Here is a 14,743-nt window from a genome sequence, read left to right as displayed (position 1 = left end):
TTAATTGCCCAAACAGCATACAGTCTTAGGCACCCTCAATACCATGCATCAAAATCCCGTACAAACTATGGGTTCCAAAAACTAACTCACATAATTCCTCATACATTAAACACCTATCCATATTTAACAGAATTGTCGCTACAAAATATGTCCGAGGTCAGGTTTAGGAAAACTGTTCATGAATATTTTTGTTATAGCTAGTTGTGATGTGTTTCTACCTAATCAGTTTCTGTCTTTGTTATGTTTTGATCTTAGTTTGTTGTGCTTAGCTCTATGCATGCTTGATCTCTGTTTCGTTGTCAATATATCCGCTGCTTTTCTAGTTTCTGTTACTTATGGAAACTTTGTACCATTGCCAAGTGCCACTTTGTTTTGTTTTTTTTTTACATGGGGAGGGCAGGCCTCTGTCAGGCGCTACTAGGCGCCTTTAGCTTGCTCTCCCTTGTTTGCAGTCTCTGTACTGGCCAAACAAAACCAATAAATGAAATGAAATACACCTAATATTCTGACAACCACAACAGATAAAAATGGTGTGAATATAATGCTCCACAAATATTATGCCATTTATATCCAGCAGAGAAAGCGGTCTGAGAAATGGTGATGTAGATGTTCGTAAACTCTTTGTTGGCTTTGATACCGAAGTACAGAGAACTGTTCTAAAACGTGCACACTAACAAAAGACACATCAATACGAGGTCGGACACTAGCCGTTCGCCCCCTCATTCCAGCCACTAGGACTGCCAGAATAAACACACTAAGATTAACACAAGAGCAGGTTTTCCTGTGTTGTCACACAAACTGAAATCGGTTCAATCGGTTCATAAATTCACTCATTAATAAATGAGTGAATTTATAATGACCATAACAAAAATACGCCCACTCAGACTGCACGAATAAAAAGAATAGTTGTGCATGTTTTACCCCCTTGAATCTTTTCACTGAAGCAGGCAGATAAATGGCATTAGCAATAGAAAATTAGCGCAGTGGAGACGAAGTAGCGTAGATGTAGACTGGTTTACTGAACGCCGGCTCCGAATGCGCAGTGCCCTGCCTGATTGTAACCATGTCACTACGCGTGCATAGTCAATTTGCGGTAAGCTGGCATACGTCTATGCTATTACATCTCTGGTATGCTACATCTCTTTGTAATATTGGGAACAATGTTTTTAAAATCTCCCTCTAACGAGAAGTGATGCCATCCACGTATGACCGAGATTTCATTTCCATTCATGCGAGTTTACAAGCATAGCAGGATTACTCTCTGTGTTCAGGAAATACTTATCGCGAGAGTGTGTCTAGCCTAAGGGAACAACAAATGTATTTTCCTGAAAAAAACTTTAAAAGTGAACAAAACATACAAATGTAAAGAAAGACGAAGGTTAGCTACCACCACCCATCATAGAGTATTCAGCTAGAATCTCATTAGATCGCACATAAAAAGGTAGCTAGGAAAACATATCGAATAAGGAGCATTAGAAACCGCTGCTATTCTTTGTGAATCCTCTTTTTGTGGAGTTTTAAATTTTGTCCCTGAGCGAATGTCTTATGGCACAAATCACATTGGAAGAGCTTTTCGCCCTTATGGGATCTCACATGCCTCGCAAGAATTGAATGTTGTACAAAGGCCATGGGGCACAGCTGGCACTGATACGGCTTTTCACCCGTGTGGGTACGGATGTGTGCCACCAGGCTGTTCTTCAATGTAAAGCTGCTACCACAGTGGTCACAACGGTAAGGACGCTCACCTGTGTGAGTTCGCTGGTGGTGCACTAAGGTGCTCTGGTGTGCAAAACTGCTATCACAATAGTCACAATGGTAAGGACGCTCGCCTGTGTGAGTGCGCTGGTGTTGCACTAAGGTGCTCTGGCGTGCAAAGCTCCTACCACAGTGCTCACAATGGTAAGAACGTTCACCAGTGTGAGTCCGCTGGTGTGTCTCCAGGTGGGCGTTTTGTGTAAAGCGCTTTCCACAGTCACCACAATGGTATGGTCGGTCCCCAGTATGGACTCGGAGATGCACCACCAGCTGAGATCTGTTTCTGAATCCCTTGCTGCAGTGGGTGCATTTGTGCACCTTTACTGCAGGTTTACCCCGGTGGCTACCACTGCCAGAAGGAGTAGATTCCATGCAGTGCCTCACTGGCCGCCTTTCACCAGTTGAATCTTGCACAGGAGGTGCACCATGATCGCTCTGTGTGGCGACTGAACCTGTGTGGTAAAGGAAGAATACTTTCATTCAAATGCAGGAACCAGCATTGCACAGCTCACCTGGAGCTATGGAAATGAAGATCAATGTGCAGGACATAATTGTCAACAGCTGTGGATGTTTATGAAAAGTTTTATTGAATAGGTCGGCCTTAAGAAGAATTCAGGTCTCAAGAAAGATATCCCTAGAATGAATTCTGCAAGCAGCTGAAGACATTTCAGCTGCAATAAAATGTCATCTTTGCCAACAAAATAGGGTAGCATTTGAAATCCATTCTAAGCACTTGCATTACTGCCATCATGATAGACGCTGTCCTAAGCCCACCCAAGTGGGCCTAATACCCAACAAATGGCAATTAGTTAAGTTTAGCACATTGCCACTTTTGTTTTCTTTACTTGCTCCTTAGACAGGGTACAAGAGGAAGCAAAAGCTAAAGGCTAAAAACCTGATGAGGCCTTGGACTCCTGCACAAGTCCTAACATCAATGCATAGAACTCACAGGGGTGACAGTTTGGTAAACAGTTCACATATTCTGGAAAACAACTTTCCAGAATATCAAGGGCAAATATCATCATAATTCACCAGAGCTGTATGAACTGAAGCTTCTGTATTCTTCACACTTCTCTTTGAAAGCCAACCTTCAGGAACAGCTTAATGAAGAAAAAGTGAAGATTCTAACCTGATGAGTTTTGTCCAGAAAATACACCGTATTTGCGGCCTCTGGTGGTCAAGCCTGCAAGTGAAAGACAGGTTACATCCATAAGACACAGGATTACATGTGCAACAACTCACATGGTGTTATGTGGATGAGACGGTGAAAATAGCAAACCATCTCATACAAGTGTTGTGCTAGGTCAGGTATATTGAGTAGGACAGGCTTAAAAGCAATCAAGTTCCAAAGCAAACATTCCAAACTTTCAATTCTGCCTCCAGACGAGAACTATAATTATGCTCAAGAAAGTAACACAGTTACCTAAAAATATCAGAAAGCTGTTGCAAGCAAACCAACAGCCACTTTATAGGCCTGTTCGCTAGCACAGTAACTGGCTTCATGGGAAGGACTGTACAAGTCTGCCTATGTAGGCTTTAAAACTAACGAGTGTGAGTTATGGTTAGAGACAAAACAAATTGGGACAGGATTCCTCCTGTTATTTGAGACCTCTTACACCCTTTGTACAGCACGTAGGAAAAAATTTTCAGAGCTTGACAACTGGTAACAAATTGTCAGGAGGCTTGCTTGCAGCCAAGATTACAGCCGCCCACAAGTGTAGCCAACATGCCCAACACGGTGTTTCCCTTGCAGGAGCTCCAAGAGTGCCATTAACCAAACCAGTAGAAGCACATCTGAAACAGCACACTACTGCGTGTCAAGTGCAGTTAGAGCGTAACATATTTACTCGTGTAAGGCCCACGCTTCGAATGTGGGATGAAAAAGTGTAATGAAAATGAAAGCTGATGACAATAGGTGAGATGCTGAAAGGGCAGTTTTGGCTAAATAGGGCCATGGCTCAAGGCACTTTCTTCGACACAGGTTGGGGTTAAAGGCCCATTTCCAAGCACTGCACCCAGCACAAGCTAGGGGGTAAACTTGCTTATTGCATCACTGGTGGGTATCCAGTGCTAGTACTGAGATTACAACCCTGCACATCCTACATGCGTGGTGCATCCTCCACTGACTATGAAACTGATGCGGGGAGAGTGAACTCAGCAAGAAATAAAGAATAAATGTACACCTTGTCATCACTTATCAGAATCGCAGCAACACTAAATCAGGCATTTTGCGAGGCGTGAAGACCTGCCACGTGTCAGGAACTCACTCCGGCAAAATCAGAAAAAAAAGACAAACAGTGTGGTTCTTGGCCGAGTAAGTCTGCTACAGCTTGCATTGCCTTGGCCAACACGGCAAAGAGCACTGCGTCAATGGGTCAGCACCGCACAAGGTAAACAAGGTCAACAGAGCAAAGAGCTATACAGAAAGACTGGGGAAGCAAAATTTTTTCAAATGGCTTCACATCATAACAAAAGAATTTCCTCCTCAAAGATAATTCAAGGTACATACAATCATCATGAATTGAAGTCCACACCTGATGAATTACAAATGCGCACAACAGCACTAAGCATTAGAAAACTAAAAAAAAAGATTGTCGCCCCGTACAGCCAAATGTCGAATGCTCTTAAAAGAGCCTCAAAACAGAACGGAAGACGTCAGAATGCAGGCTAAATGCACACAGCAACAAACATAGCTTGGAAAGAGTAAGGAATGCTTCGCACCTGACAAAGTGAGGTCAGTCACGTGTGACCAACCACAAGGAATCATAGCGTACTCTACAGCAAAGCCATAAAAATGCCCATAAATCAGTGAACGGCAGCAGATACGATACCATCTAGAATTCACGACACAATACTGACAGCAGGGTTTCTGCAGAGCCCCAATGTTCATAAAGCCCCACCTAGCGGACAGAGCAAAGTGAAACCTGGTGGAGTCACACCAAATGACGACAGCAAGCATTTTTAAAATATGTGTGGCTGTACAGAACAAGAATCAATATAAAAATTGATGTGTCAATCACACATTCATCAAAAGGGAAATTCTTTCAATGCATGCACTATTCACACGATGTTTCGACTTTCAGTGAAAAACACGAAAGAAATTGGCATAAATGAAATAATCAATTTGCACACTTATTACAGCAACCACAATGTCCAGCACAATTACATTGTTTTCTTTCGTGTGATCTCGCACATCGTCTTGCGCAATGACCGTCTCTTCAGTTCCAGAGATCCTGCTTTGATCTCGGAATAATAGAATGGAGTCAGATTCACCCCACTTTGCACCGAAAGTAACGGCGTCATTTTCTGCCGTTTGTATGTTTAACCGAGTAAATGTCTTGAAACCAATACCTCTCGTTTATTTAAGATGGGCACCAGCTGCTTATCTTTTTCGACTCTCCACATCGCTAAGTTAATTGACAAGCTGACATGCAACACCCTACAGAAACCGGCACAGGCCATCTTCCAAAAATATGCGAAATCATCTGAATATAATAACTGCCCTGAAACATACCCCAGTTTCACTCACTGTGTTGTGGAATGCAGGACGACCACTCAGTATCGTCCCATCCCCTATCCACCCCTTTTTATGTGGAGTGTCTGGCTTGGCTAAGATAGCTGGAAGACCAATGTCCTTTGCACGACAGGCATAATCCTCTCTTGGTGCTTGGTTCTGAGTGACCACATATCATGATTCTAATACTTCTACTACTGAGTGCACACCGCAAGAGTACAAGGTAATAGGCTGCGTTCAACTTCAGGTGTTCTCTACATACCACGACAGAAATGGGAATCTCACCGAGAGCTTAATTTAAACTGGTCAACCATTCCACAGCAGTGATTTCTGCTCAACCACTATCGAGTCAAAACGAACAAAAAGAACCTTGTGCCTCGTCAACAACAGTAACAACTGTTAGCGACAACTATGCTGCCACTCGTTATTCCCTCCTTCCTTCTCCTTTAAGCGAGCCTGTTGTGATTTCAGGGAAAGAACCATATTGTTTACGAAACAAGTTCACTAAACAAACTTTTTGTTTTCACGGTAATGCCCACTTTTCTCATTAGTAAGATCCCTGTAATTAAAGCAATTACATCAAAACTATTTCCAATCCACTTTGTGATAGACACAATGCACTGAGATCACTGCACATGGAATTTTCCAGGTTATAAGCATGAAGCAATGGAGTCATGAAAGGGTGGCAGGCGTGGAACCTTCTACGCATTGGCTTTTCTGTCATGGCCTGCAAAATAACAGAGAGCAAAGGAGTGTCACTTTGGAATGAACACAAACGCCACAGGCATCGGAACATGTGCGCTTTTGTGTAGACGGCAATGCACAAAAAGCGCATTTAACAACACTTTCTGTAGCCTTTCTTCTCTAGACACAAAATGTGAACAGATATGGATAAGAAATAGAAGAGCAACTTGCAATGTGCTGTTAACTGCGAGTGAAAAAATATGAAACTGACGTTTTCCACCAGCTGAAATGCAATGTCAGTTACGGTATCTAACAATACTTGTCACTTCGGCCCAGCTGGTCAGGCTAGTTCTCTTGGCAGATCCAGGTGGATTCTCATGAACCTAACTTTGCAGATGCAAATAAGTGAAAGTAAGGTTCTGCCCGTATTCGCAGCAGTACATTGCTTTCGAAGGTTCATCCTCAGGCACATTTTACCCTTGCCTCGTAATACTGGTCCTTATGTCTGAAAATCGAAACAGAGCACAGTAGACAAAGCAGGAGTCTCCAAAGCCACTACAGCATTGTTTATACGCTTTGTATATAGAGCACATATCATGCAGCAGGCACCTGCCTATTTTAAATGCATCTGCTTGTGTTTGTGGCATGATGAACTTGCAATACAGTAGAGCTCACTTATAACTGCCACAGACACAACAAACAATTGCTTGACACGAACAAGTGCGGTGCCACCATCAAAGTATGTCTTGGGCAATGGCAATATGTTTCAGATACAACTACGGCCGCATCAGTCGGTTATAGCAAACAAGGAGGTGCCGTTAATACCCCCAAATATGAAGGGGTTGCGCTTCCAGTATGCGCGGAGATCGAAGAGCATCTCAGCCCTCGCGAGACCGCCCCGGAAAGAGCATGTCGACCTTAAAGAGAAATAAAAAGCAGCTTTGAAGCCGTAAGTGGACGGCCTACAAGGGCCTGTGCGCTCACCAAATGGGCAGCATCCAAAGTCGAAAAAGAAGAGAGCGAAAGGGAAATTGTTGAAAGCGAACCGTCTCCCCATGGCTACAGCCTCCATGAGGGAACCCAGATAACCACATACAGCCTTTTGACGTATCAAATACAGCACTTGCTGGACATTGTGTATGTCCGATAGATCTCCAAATATGTCTGCATAACATTGAGGGGATATCCACAGGATTATCAGAAATGCATCCGTACCTCTAAAATAGTATGTTGTACAGATGTTACGGCTGGACATTTGTCGCATATAATGGATGTGCACATAGGGCAGTTAGATATCTATAGTACTTCCTATGCATTACAACAGATGCCTCATTGGCAGTATATAGATCTTTCCAAAAAGGGCTCGCTGTGCGCTGCCATATTGTTCCCTGGACTGCAGTGGGCACCTCGCGCTAGCATGGTGGAAGCGGCGAAACACCTCCTCTCTGGATTGCTGGAAACCGGTTCCCCCGTCGCTTCCACCCTGCTAGCGCGAGGTGCCCACTGCAGACCAGGGAACTATATGGCAGCGCCCAGGGAGCCCTTTTTGGAAAGGTGTATAGCAGCTGGTATCTACCTGAAGCCTCTGTATAAACTGCATTTAGGCTACCTAATACACATAGCATGTAGGTTGACTGACAATCGCTGTAGTAAAAGTAAACTATAAGATTTGAATGATGTGCAATAATTAGGATCTCAATCCTCTAGGCTAGCTAAGGTCAAGAAAAAACTTACACCAGATATTCATTGTACATCAAGCTTTCCAGAATTTTCGCAGCCGCGTTAAATTGGCATCAATATCTTCATTGTTTAGTAAAATGTCTTACAACAGCATATAACACATTTTAACAGTAAGCAGCAAAACACTCGAAGAAACCCCAAATGGAAAGGGATTGTCTTTAGTGTTTATAAAATGAGCATACGAAATACAGCTACTACACTACAGAAGAACTAAACACCAAAATGGTCACTTAAGTCAGTCAGCTCAATAACTGTGGCTATTGTGCTTGGTAGGTGAGTATATAGAGCACAGGTCTCAGCAAAACACTACTAAAACATGCTAACAGTGGCTACTCTTGCTGTCACAATTAAGACACATAGCACTGTAATAAAAAAGGCATACTCAAAAAGAATACAAAAAGCAAGCAGAGTGCTACTTGAGTTCACTGTGAAATGTGCATACAGCCACTGCAAAAGACTGAACACAACGATGAGTTCTTATATCGGCTGCCGATTAAAAACAAGTCATAATAATAACACAGAAAATGAAACTAAAATGAATATGCACACAGTAGCTTGTAGACCAAAAAAAAAACAAATTGCTGTCCCAAAAATACAGCATGAATGTGCAAACAGGAGCTTGGTTAGTAGATACTTCTTTCAAAATGAATAGAAAAGGAAGTAATGTATATGACAACATCGATGTTAAATTATAAGAGCCGGAACGAAAAGAAACACAAAAATTCAAATAAATGCGGACAGGCTAGCTTTGCTCCTAGCCAAATGAATAGAAAACAAATGTTTGAAAAGTAACAAATTCAGTGTTTACTGTAAGTACAAAACAATCACTTAAGACAAATGCCAAAAGAAATGCAAATAAACATAATAGCTGTTACTGTTATTTGCAGACAAGGCGCAGCACTGTACAGAAAGGACTAAAACTACTTAAGTGAGTGGAGCAGTGACAACTTAAAGCAGATAGAAATTGCAGTAAAAAAGCACATTTTCAAAAAAAGAAAAGATGACATGAAATGCTATTCACGTTAGCTGTGAGGTGTACATAATAGAACCACTGTACATTCGCCGCCAAAAGTAAATGGAAGGCGACTTTGTCAAAAAAATTTAATTTCTCTAAATCTAAAGCATAATGGTCCATGCTTGTTTGGGCACAGTGCAATTCGCACAATCACAAATGGGCTGCGCATATGTATTCAAGGATGCATGAACTGGGGGCCAATGATCAAATTTTTTCCTGAATATTGCCTCCCGTTTACTTTTGACGGCACCTGTACATATAAAAGTCCAAATGAATGAGGACCATATGGAATATTGCTCTGCTCTCTACCATAAGAAATAAATGCTGCGTTGAACAAAAGAAAGCTGAAATGAATATGCAAGCAGGAGCTTGTAAAGACTAGCAACAGGAGTTGTCATAAAAAACTTTATCATAACACTTCATAAGCAACTTTAGCTGTGTTGGTGGATATTCAATTACCAGCTTATTCAATAAAATTTTGTTCTCAGTCCCTGCCAGCCCATTCACTGTGATTTGAATTGTGATGCTAGATTTTTTTGTGACAAGTCCTGTTTCAAGTCTGCCTACAAGCTTTCGCTTGCATACTGTTTCGAGTTTCTTTTTTCACGCATTTATAACTTTTCAAAATATGCAGTCCCGTAAAGACCCCTTGGCAGCTCTTGCTTCAGCAGGTCCTCACAGTACAGCTATACATGGGCCACTCCAATAGGCAACAAATGCGACGAGGCCTTGCAGCTCTTGTTCTGGCTTGAAGTTAGTAGGTTCACTGTTCAGCTGTGCATAGGCCACTCCGCTGGGCAGCAAAAGCGACAAAGAATCTTCAGCGCTGTGCCCAAAATAAATAAAATACCTTAAACTTCTAGCATGCGGAAAATTTAGTTTCCTGAAACTAGCTGTGTGCATCCTAAACTGATTACAAATGAACAGGGTCCATGGGCATGCTTGGACTAACTATAATGCAGCATCAACGCTAACTTTTACGCTTTTAGAAATGAACAATGGAGCCTGTTTCCTCATGTGATCTTTCTGTCCTGCTTCGTTGTACAGTTTCCGAATGCCAAATTAATAGTAAAAAATGAGAACACACCACCACTGGTTTCGAATTTTTCAGATGTCCATTCACCAGACATCACACACACAAAATGCACAACATAATCTTTAGTTAGTTAGTTATATTGATTTTTATGGCGCAAAAGCAACTGAGGCTATGCTGCGCCAAACACAAGGTTAGAGTTTTTGTTAATGGTGAAGCTTTTTAAAAATACTTACAGTTTGTTTAAAACGTTGGCTTCCTTGAGAAACCTAAAAATACATGAAATATCAACCAGTGCTCGATCACCTAAGAGTAGCATAGGGTGTAATGGGATGCTTTCCCTGTAAAATGTTGTGAAATATTTCTTTCTTAGTTCTTCTAGTTTTATGCATGAAATTAAAATGTGGTTCACTGTGAGTTCAGCACCACACATTTCACAGAGAGGTTTGTTTTGTTTGGCTAGCAGAAAGTTGTGCGTGAGGTGGGTGTGTCCAATGCGGAGCCGACATAAAATAACTTCGGTAAAACGTTCTTGATGCCTACATGATTGCCATTCCCCTAAAATTGGTTTCACAGGATTTAATTTGTTGTTTACGTGATCTTGCCATGCGGCCTGCCACTTATTTCTGAGTTTACTGTTGATAAACTTTAAGCAATCCCTGTGCGGTATGCTCACTTGTTTTATTTGGCCATTCCGGGCTTGTGCAGCGCATACATCTGCTTTTACATTACCTACGATTCCAACATGGCTAGGAACCCAGCAGAATTTAATGTTATGTTTTTGTTTTGTGATTTTAACAATCCTATGTATGATGTTACCTATTATGGGTTCAGCAGCATTTCTGGAGTGCAGTGCTTTGAGCATACTCAGGGAATCGGTGTAAATGATGCTATTTTTGATATTCTCTCTTACTATTTTTTCCACAGCTACAAAGATGGCATAACACTCAGCAGTAAAAACCGATGCGAATTCTGGTAGTCGCATTATCTGTTTGTTTTTTCCTTGGATTACTGCACTTCCAACGTGACTTTGTTTTTGAGCCATCGGTATAAAATTCAATGTAAGTGTCATACTTTTCTTTTAGTGCAAAGAATTCCTGTAATATGTACTCATTTGGCGTTTGCTTTTTATCTAAATGTGTCATTGTGAGGTCACATACTGAAGGCAGGCTGTACCATGGTGGTAAATATTCATTCCTTTGTGCAATATTCGGTAGGGCATCTAGTACTGTTAGCTCTTCACATTTATCTTCAAAGCGCAGCAGTAATGGTCTGATAGAATGTGGTTTGTTGATGAATAATCTTTTAGATGGGCACTTGGTTACAACTGGATGGCAGAGATGTTTCGGAAGAGAACGGATTTTTAAGACATATGAGCATGTAAGGGCGATTCTTCGATCCTCAAGAGCGGCTTCATTAGTTTCAACGTAAAGGCTAACTACTGGTGATGTTCTGTATGCTCCGGATGATAGGCGCAGACCAAGATTATGAATGGGGTCTAATCTTTTTAAGTAGGATGCTCTTGCCGAACCATATACTATGCACCCGTAGTCCAGCTTGGAGCGCACCAGAGAGCGATATATTTGTAAAAGGCTTGCTCTATCGGACCCCCACCGCTTCCGTGAGAGAACTTTTAATATATTGAGGGCTTGAGAAGCTTTCTTTTTAAGGTTGTTAATATGTGGTAGAAATGTGAGTTTCTTGTCGAAAGTTACGCCTAAAAATTTGTGTTCTAGTTTAATTGGTAGCGCAGTGTGATTCAAGTATAGATTGGGATCGACCTGTAGGCCTCGTCGCAATGAAAAAAGAACAGCTACTGTTTTTTGAGGAGAAAATTTAAACCCATTTATGTCTGCCCAAGCACCTAGTTTATTTAGTGTGATTTGTATTTGTCTCTCACAGGTTGATATGCTGGAGGACATGCATGCTATTTGTAGGTCATCTACATAGACTGAATACATTATGGACTTGGGTATTACTTTAGCTAAGGAATTCATTTTTACTATGAAGAGTGTCGTGCTTAGAATGCACCCCTGGGGTACGCCGTTCTCTTGGGTGAAAGTCATGGAGAGAGTTGCTCCTAGGCGGACTCGGAATGTGCGGTTAGCCAGGAAGTCGTTCAAGCAGTTCAACATCCTGCCGCGGATACCTAGCTCTGCTAGGTCACGGAGGATGCCGAACTTCCACGTAGTATCGTAGGCCTTCTCCAAGTCGAAGAAGACCCCAATACAGTGCTGCTTGTGGATGAACGCCTCCCGGATGGTGTTTTCTAGACGGACAAGGTGATCTGTGGTTGAGCATGCTTTCTTAAACCCACATTGGTGTGTATCTAATAGTTGCCGAGATTCAAGTATGAAGGTCAATCTAATGTTTATTACACTTTCGAAAGATTTAGCAATGCAGCTGGTGAGGGCTATTGGTCTGTAACTGCTAGGACTTGTTGGTGGTTTTCCGGGTTTGAGAAAAGGTATTATGACTGCTTTTTTCCACTCGTCAGGTATATTGCCAGTTATCCAGATTTTATTAAAGAATTTTAACAGTGCCTCTACAGCAGCCTCGGAGAGATGTGCAAGCATAGCGTAATGCACGTTGTCTGGTCCCGGTGCTGTCTTTTTGCCAGAAGATAGTACCTTATTTAATTCTTCTAGTGTGAGAGGCTGGTTATAATCCTCATGAACACCTGCTCCAGATGGGAATCTTTGTTTCTCAGCTATTGCTTTGTGTTTTTGAAATGTGTTTGTGTAGTTGGATGAGCTTGAGATCTCAGCAAAATGCTCGCCCAGTATGTTGGCCTGTTCTTCTAAAGATGTTTGTGTTCCGGGTGCTGTCAAGAGAGGAAGTGTGAAAGGGGTATGGTCACCAGTAAATTTACGCACTTTTTCCCACATTTTCTTTGATGTTATTGAACTATTTATTGAGGAGACATATTTCTGCCAAGAGGTTTTCTCTGCATTTCTTCGCACATACCGCGCTCTGGCTTTTGCCTTCTTAAAGGTGAGTAGGTTCTCTGCAGTGGGATATCGACGCAGAGCGCTCCAGGCTTTCTTTTGTTGTTTTTTTGCTAATGTGCATTCTTTTGTCCACCACACTTTGTGTTTCTTTTGTGCAAGTCCTGTTGTTTGTGGTATAGCGAGTGTTGCGGCCGATATTATGCATTCAGTAAACTTCTCATTAATTTCATCTGTGCTAAGGTCGTCACAAAATTCCTTTTCCAGAGTGGCACTTTTTGTAAAAAGTGACCAGTCGGCGAGCTGAATTTTCCAGCGCCGTGGCCTTGTGGGGATGATTGGAGTGGACGATGAGAGCCTGATGATGGTAGGTAAGTGATCGCTGCCCATGGGGTCATTTAAAACATCCCATTTAAAATCGTTAAAAAGTAATGGTGATGCGAAAGCTAAATCGAGAGAGCTCATTTTTGCTGAGCTTGGACAGCAATATGTGGCTTTTCCCGTATTTAAAAGACAGACATTATTAGAAAGTATAAAATCTTCGATTGTTTGTCCTCTAGAGTCACAGCGTTCGCTTCCCCAAAACGGAGAGTGAGCGTTAAAATCGCCAACTACCAGAAATGGCTCCGGCAGTTCATCGATCAGGCCTTCTAGATCTTGGCATGTTAATGTGATGTGTGGGGGAAGATATACGGAACATATTGTTATGGTTTTGTAGCTGATGACGCTAACCGCAACCGCCTCAAGTTTCGTTTTCAGTTTGATTTCTTGAGCCGGGACGCCGCTTTGGGTGATGATTGCGACGCTTCCTGACAGTCTATTTGCATGTTCGCGATCACGTCTAAAAGTTTTATAATGTTTTAAGATATTTGAATGTTGTGGACCAAGATTGGTCTCCTGGAGACATAGAGCTAGAGGCATCACTGACCCTAGAATATGTGTTATATCACTGTAGTTCCTCAACATTCCTCTACAGTTCCATTGTATTATGAAAGCCATCTTAGTTTTGTGTTTGTACTGATTGAAAAAATTAGATCAAGTTGTTTATGGCCCCGTGACTCAGGGCCTGTCTCTTTTTGACCGATCCAGGGAGCTCCGCCGACCATCCGACGTGGACGGCGAGGGGCTGCCCGGGGTCGTGTCCATCGCCTCTGCGGAGGCACTGGACGACCGTGCAGGAGGCACATTGATTTTCGAATTTGACCTCGACCTGTGGGAAGAGGTCTTTGGGCCCGCCGACCCGGGGGTCTGCGTCCCCTCCTTTGGGGTAGGCGGAGTAGCGTGAGCTACTCCACCAGACGGCGCGGATGGCCCCACCACAGGCTCACTACGTGTGGCCTGGACAGGTGCCGAAGCCTGGTGTGGTGCGCCGCGCCCACGCACCACATCGGCGAAGTTTGTTTTTGCAGTGAAGGTGAATTTGTTTGTTTGAGAGTATTGCCTTCTTGCTTCTTTGAAAGAAATGTTTTGCGTAGTCTTGAGAGTAATGATTTCTTTCTCTTTTTTCCAGGACGGACAAGCCCTGGAGTAGGCAGCATGGTCGCCATCACAGTTTGCACACCGTAGGTTGGCAACACATTCTTCGGATTGGTGGTCCTTCGAAGAGCATTTTGCGCAAGTTTTGCGGCAGCGACAACTCTGGGAGCCGTGGCCAAATCTCTGGCAGTTGAAACATCTGCGTGGGTTGGGAATATACGGTCTTACATTTATTTTCAGGTAGCCTACTTCAATGGATTCGGGTAATGTGCTCATGTTGAATGTCAAGATCAGGTGTTTGGTGTCCACTTCTTTGCCATCCTTCCGGATCTTGATCCGGTGGACATCTATAACTTCTTGGTCAGTAAGTCCTTCGAGCATTTCCTTTTCAGAAAGGTGGACAAAATCTATTTCAGAAATGACGCCTCGTACAGTATTCAGAGACCGATGTAGGGTCACAGAGACAGGGATGTCCCCAATGGATACAATTGTTGCAACTTTTGAGTGTTGTATGCTGTCGCGCAGTTCAAGAAGTAAGTCGCCACTGGCCATTTTTGACACCTTGTAGCCAAGGCCTA

General features: G+C 42.7%; 1 protein-coding gene across 1 annotated transcript in view; it reads right to left on the bottom strand.

Annotated features, from left to right (window-relative positions):
- Positions 1 to 1,485: 1,485 nt before the first annotated feature.
- Positions 1,486 to 14,743, bottom strand: part of LOC149328177 (uncharacterized) — a 34,110-nt gene continuing 20,852 nt past the window's right edge. Inside the window, exon 2 of the mRNA XM_089558918.1 lies at positions 1,486 to 2,207. Coding sequence (XP_089415044.1) covers positions 1,486 to 2,207 — 722 coding nt within the window. The remainder of the gene's footprint in view (positions 2,208 to 14,743) is intronic.

Source organism: Amblyomma mixtum, chromosome 9, assembly GCF_055824585.1.
Source record: "Amblyomma mixtum isolate Tamu chromosome 9, ASM5582458v1, whole genome shotgun sequence".
Taxonomy (NCBI): domain Eukaryota; kingdom Metazoa; phylum Arthropoda; class Arachnida; order Ixodida; family Ixodidae; genus Amblyomma; species Amblyomma mixtum.
This window is presented reverse-complemented; position numbering and strand designations above follow the sequence as displayed.